The 5,777-nt window shown below is 42.8% G+C and overlaps 1 protein-coding gene across 2 annotated transcripts in view; it reads left to right on the forward strand.

The window, feature by feature from the left end:
- LOC103747480 (arylacetamide deacetylase-like 4) overlaps positions 1-4,969 on the forward strand; it is a 21,093-nt gene extending 16,124 nt beyond the window's left edge. For both annotated transcript variants that reach the window (XM_008849947.2, XM_008849948.2), the window contains exon 4: positions 3,983-4,969. In XM_008849947.2, the coding sequence (XP_008848169.1) occupies positions 3,983-4,757 (775 nt within the window). In that variant the 3' untranslated portion in view covers positions 4,758-4,969. The remainder of the gene's footprint in view (positions 1-3,982) is intronic.
- Positions 4,970-5,777: the final 808 nt, after the last annotated feature.

A 5,777-nucleotide genomic window follows, 5' to 3' on the forward strand; every position in this document is an offset into this window, starting at 1 on the left:
ATTAATTTATATACTTTAGTACTAGGAACCATGTTGTAGATTAAAGAGAGAATATTTTAGCCTAAAAAAAATTTTTGATGTTAATTTAACATTTTTAGTCGTATGAGATTTTATTTAAAAAATTAATATGATACCAAGTAAATTAATTTTAAGAAACATAAATTTATGTTGACTGTATATACATATTTAGTTATATAGTCTTTGTTGAGAATGTGGTTGGTTTATAAACTAAAACACCTTTGAAGTAGACAAACAAAATGAATACATCTTAAAACACTGTGAAAGTAAACTAAAAACAAAAATGGTATTTAACAAATAGGATTTTACCCAACCAGGTTAGATTTTGTTTTCTATAGGTAATTAGTGGTCTAAAGAAAGAGTTAAGTTTCCATATAGATTTGAGGTAGCATCTTTTCTTTTAAGATCTAAATAACTGAAGGAAGTTAATAAAAACTTGTATGAATCTGAGGAGACAGGAAAGACAAAAGGAAACATTAACAGACTAGGTTAAGAATAAATAAAATGTAAATAGTACTGAAAATAATCCCATTAGTTAGTTTCACTATAGACAGTAATACCCTCTGTTGAAATTAATTTACACCTTAGCTGTTCTCAACTGCACAGTGTCTTTACTATCAGGCTGTTTTGTTGTTCTCCTCCTTGTCACAGAATCAGGGGACCAGCCTGTACCTGGAAAAGTCTTGGCGAACACATCTTGAGATAATAGGCTTGAGTCTGAAGTGGGAGGGTCAATTCCATCTCCAGAGTCAGCATCTTAGTGAGCTCAAATGGCATGTGACAGTTTATAGATATAATTAATATTACCCTGACATTATAATTAGAAAGCACTCAGGGAATGAATAGGCAGGAACACAAGCAAGCATAGAGCATCTGAGGGTCAGAGAGGGCAATAACTCTATTCCAGAGAAAAATAGGCTTAGAATCACAATGTAGAAATGGGAGGAGTTAAAACCAGCAGAGATGGCATCTCAAGCCTCTTACTAATGTAGACCATTATTTTTTACCTCTCATCATTGTAACTATGTGTTGGTAGTAGCTTGTCTCTTGTAATGGTTTGACCCTGGAGTACAGCAAATTTCCATGTGCTTCACAGGTCTAGTCATCAAAAGTGTCAGCTCCCTTTGCACCTTGAAGGCAAATGGCAATTTGTTATTTTCCCTTTAGAAAATAACAAATATACTATGTAAAACAGTAAGAATTTAAAATAATCATTTTTAGAAATTAGCAAATACCATATAAAAGATGTTAAAATCCAAAATAATTTCTTTAATATTACCAGATAAAGATGTCATGCAAACAATGTCAAAACAAAAAAATAATTTCTTTTAAAAAATCCATTGATGGGTGTGGTGACGCACACCTTTAATCCCAGCACTCAGGAGGCAGAGGCAGGCAGATCTCTGTGAGTTCAAGGCCAGCCTGGTCGGCAACCAAGCCATGTTATTGTCCCCATATTGATGTTGTAATCAACCAAGATGGAGACCAGGTCACAGGTTTGCCTCCTTCTTGGTGAGGTCAGCAGCCATGATGGCAACCAGGCCACATGGCCATGTTAGTGAACACAGTCCCATAATAAAACAAGCCCATCCCCTACCAGGATACAAGCCCTGTGGGATTCATATGCCTCACAGATTAAATGTGGACAGCAACTATTTTTACTTTTACAAAGCACCCCAATTAGGTTAGACTTGTTATAAAAGGAGAAAGTACCTATCATCTATATATATATATATCCCAAATAGAAAAGCAAATCAAAGAAATCCATGTTTCTCACCAACCATTGTAGCTGTGAATGTGAAGCAAAGTTCTCAGGATCTCTTAATTTCTAGACACAAGCTATGCTGGAAAGGAAACTCAGGAGGGCAGCAGAAGGAACAGGGCATACAAATCAGTGGTTGTTGGTCTGAAAGCATATGACTTGCCCTAGCAATGCCTGTAACTTTTCGTGTATAGTGAAATTTAAGATGGTTAGGTTTAGTTAGAAAAGTAGACACCTGAGCACTGTTTGTTTGATGCCCAAGAGGGCCTAAGATCAAAGTTTTGAACCCCTTTGCCCGAGAAAAAGTTTAGGAGAAAAAAACACTTTTAAAACATTTTCCGTTTGTCCATAGGGCAAGCTGCCTGAAATTCTTTAAATGCTCCAGCAAAGTTTCCCAGCCAGTTTAGGCTAGTTGGGTCAAAATGGGGAGAAAGGGTCCCCTAAAGGATTCTTAGCCACATTTATAAGAGAATTTAAGAATGGGCCCAGCCGGAAACTTTTATCATTTTATTAGAATGTTAAAGAAAAAATCCCCAGGGCAGGTGAGCTGACAATCTCGGCAGCTTCCTGGAGGGGGTGAATAGCAGCGGGAAGGAAAAAAAAGCCTTGGGGTCATGCAGGTTTAGAGCCTGTATGGGAGGTCAGACATGTGGCAGGCTGGCAGGCACGTGGCAGGGAATAGAAAGCTTTAGTATGGGAGAGGGAGAGGGAGGAGAAGGATCCATGTGTAGGGAATCCATAAGTAGTTAGAGGAAAGAGGAAAGATAACCTAAAGGATGGAAGCAAAGGAGAGGAGACCTAAAATTGGATTGAACGTATCAGAAATCATCCTGAATAAAGTGAGGAAGAAAGGCAGTGGAAGAGGACAAAGACAGGAAAAAAGGATGGAGGACAGCAGACCTTGCAGGCCCATGGCAACGGAGGGGGGAGGGGGCGAGATGCTGGGGGCGAAGGGTGGGGTGGGTGGGGTGAGTTGATGGGGTGAGGGGACCGAGGTAGTGAACCGATGAAGCAGCTCCCTCCCAGAGGCCAGCGCTGTCTGGGAGTGACAGAATTAAATGGGAAAGGAGATCAAAAGAAGATGTAGGCCAGAGTGTGTTCCCCAGTGAGGAGAGCTAGAAAGAAGTGAATGGAAAACAGAGACCTGGGAGAGAAGGAGAGAGAAAGGAAGGGTGGGATATACCTGAAAGCCAAATGAGTGGCAGTGAAGTCCAGTCAGAGGGCTTGTACAGGTCCCTTGAAGTAAGAACTGAGTTTTGGCACCATCTGATAGATAAAGTAACCTATGGATGAATCCGGTTGATCGGGAGAAAGCACCAGGACACAGGTAAAACTCCATTGGAATAGAGTTTATTAACAAAGGAACACATGGGACAGATTCCCTTCCGGGCAGGGGAAGTGTCTGCCCTGGATCTTGAGCTGTGGTCTTTTTGTAGGGGGAGACTTCTGCTTCTTGCAGAAGGTGGGAATATATATTTTAAAGTTGGGCAGGGGGAAGCGGGAGAGCAGGACTGTTAAAACCTGCCCTCTTTAGAGATCAAAGAAGTGTCTGCCCTGGATCTTGAGCTGGGGTCTTTTTGTAGGGGGAGACTTCTGCTTCTTGCAGAAGGTGGGAATATATATTTTAAAGTTGGGCAGGGGGAAGCGGGAGAGCAGGACTGTTAAAACCTGCCCTCTTTAGAGATCAAACAGTGGAGAAAAGTCTTCTTCTCTTGACTTCAAAGACCTGGGTGCTTATTAACTTGGTTCCCTTTTCTCAGGGGCTTGTGAGGTCCATGAGGCCCTGTTGGTGAGGGGGTGGGGCTATCTGAACCTTAACACTTACTGCATGCTCAGTACCCCAGAGAGTACCACTAATGAGTCCCACTAATCTGCCTCAGGGGGACCAGCAGTACTTCCAATGCTTTTGGCTGGTCCTGCTTTTTCTAAAGGCAATAGCTTTGAACTTGCTCAATCCTGTGTAGAGTTTGCTCATCTATGGAAAGCATAGCATGGGTTGGACTGGAGACTCCTGGCCTCCCCGACTCTGGGAAGATTTAAATTCACACAGGAAAAAGGGGGATAGCCATCTCTACTTGCTAAGGTTCTAATCATTCTAATCTAAGCAGGTTCTTTCTCCTCTGTGAGTGGAGGATGCTGTTCAAATGGCAACCTGTGACCCATGTGTGCACAAGTGCCCTGTGTTTGCTCTTTCCTCCTTAGGTACCGCATGCTTCCGGACTATCATCACCCTGTCTTTCTCAGGGATTGTTTGAATGCCTCCATCCACTTCCTGAAGGATTTGCAAACCTATGGGGTGGACCCCTCCCGGGTGGTGGCCTGTGGAGAAAGCATTGGAGGTTGGGCTGTGGCTGTTGTCACCCAGGCCTTAGTCAGCATACCCAATCTGCCCCAGATCCAGGCTCAAGTCCTGATTTGTCCAATCGTGCATTTCATCAATTTCCAATTACCTTCATACCAGCAGAAGAAAAATATCCCTCTCCTCACTAGAGACATTGTGTTGCTGTGTATGTACAAATATTTGGCTATTGACCCCTCCTGGGAAGATGCTATATTGAAAGGAACTTGTGTGCCCCCAGAAAACTGGACAAAGTACAGGAAATGGCTCAGCTCTGACAACATCCCCAAAATGTTCCAGAGCCAAGATCCACAGTCTGAGTTTCCTGGACCTTTTAATGAGGCTGCCTATCTGGAAACCAATCATGTTTGGAATGAAGAAATTTCACCTCTTCTAGCAGATGATAAGACCATCGCTCAGCTTCCCAAGGCATTCCTGGTGAGTTGTGAGTATGACGTCCTCCGGGATGATGTCTTGCTGTACAAGAAGCGCTTGGAAGACCAGGGAGTCCCTGTGAGCTGGTACCACGTGGAGGACGGCTTTCATGGATGTGTAATGTTATTTGGTCAGAAGCTTTTCTCTTTCCCCTGCTCTCTGAAAGCTGTAAGTGCTGTAGTGAGCTATATAAAGGGCATCTGACAGTAAACTTGTGCTTTTATTTGGGTGAAGCAAGGAGGGCCTATGCTGTGCCTGGGAGCTTTGCTGAGTTCTATTTTACTGGGAAAGGAGATGCTGAAGCTACCCACAATCTGGAAAGGAATGAGGTTGTGGAAGCAAAAAACGGCTTTTTGTTCGAGAAAATCCATCTGTGTTTGTGTTTCCTTCCTATACCAACAATGTTTTGTGTTACATGCAGCCACATTCTCCACTGTCATATCCAGGTAAAATAAATGTTAAAGTGAGAAAAAGAATGTCTTGAATTTTTACCCAGGAGCTCTGTGTAGAGGAAATGCCACCATGTGATCACACTGTCACTGGTGAATCTATCCATCCCCATGATGACAGAGCATCTGTAGAAACAGTGACATTTTTGCCCCTGAGATCAAGGTCCCTGGTCACAGGTCCACTGATATGGCTTCCATCTGTCCTGAGAAATGATTTTTAATGAAACTCTCCCAATCTAGCCACACTCAGGTGGAACTATGGGATGACTTTAGTGGGAGTTTTCAAGAAACAGATTTAGGAGAAGAAGCATTTGGGAGGAATGAAAAGAACAGGTGAACTTTGGGGTGTCATGAACTTTTCCCCTGGGATCAATCTTTTAATTACAATTCCTAAGCCTATCAATTCCCTCTCTATCAGGAAACATGTTCTCAGAGCCACAGCTACGCTGGGAGCTCTGGAGGCCACCTGGTATATGGAAGGTATGCTCCCTAAGTGAGTAACATGCTGGGCTTATATACTATTCTTAGTGTTAGGAAGGTCCTTAACCTTGCCTAACCAACGTCATTCTCTCTGCTCATAGGACACGGAAACAGAATGCTGGGAGGACCACAGTAGTCTTTCTTTGTAGTACTGGGGATTGAACCCAGGGCCATGTGCATGCTAGGCTAACGCTCCTTCCTTGGACTACATTTCCTGCTCACAGAGGTTATTTTTGAAGGTTCAATGTTTGCTATTGCACCTCCAGTTTCTGCAAGCCCCACTGATACCCAGATC

This window comes from Nannospalax galili, unplaced genomic scaffold (genome assembly GCF_000622305.1).
Source record: "Nannospalax galili isolate Female #2095 unplaced genomic scaffold, S.galili_v1.0 scaffold1225, whole genome shotgun sequence".
Lineage (NCBI taxonomy): Eukaryota > Metazoa > Chordata > Mammalia > Rodentia > Spalacidae > Nannospalax > Nannospalax galili.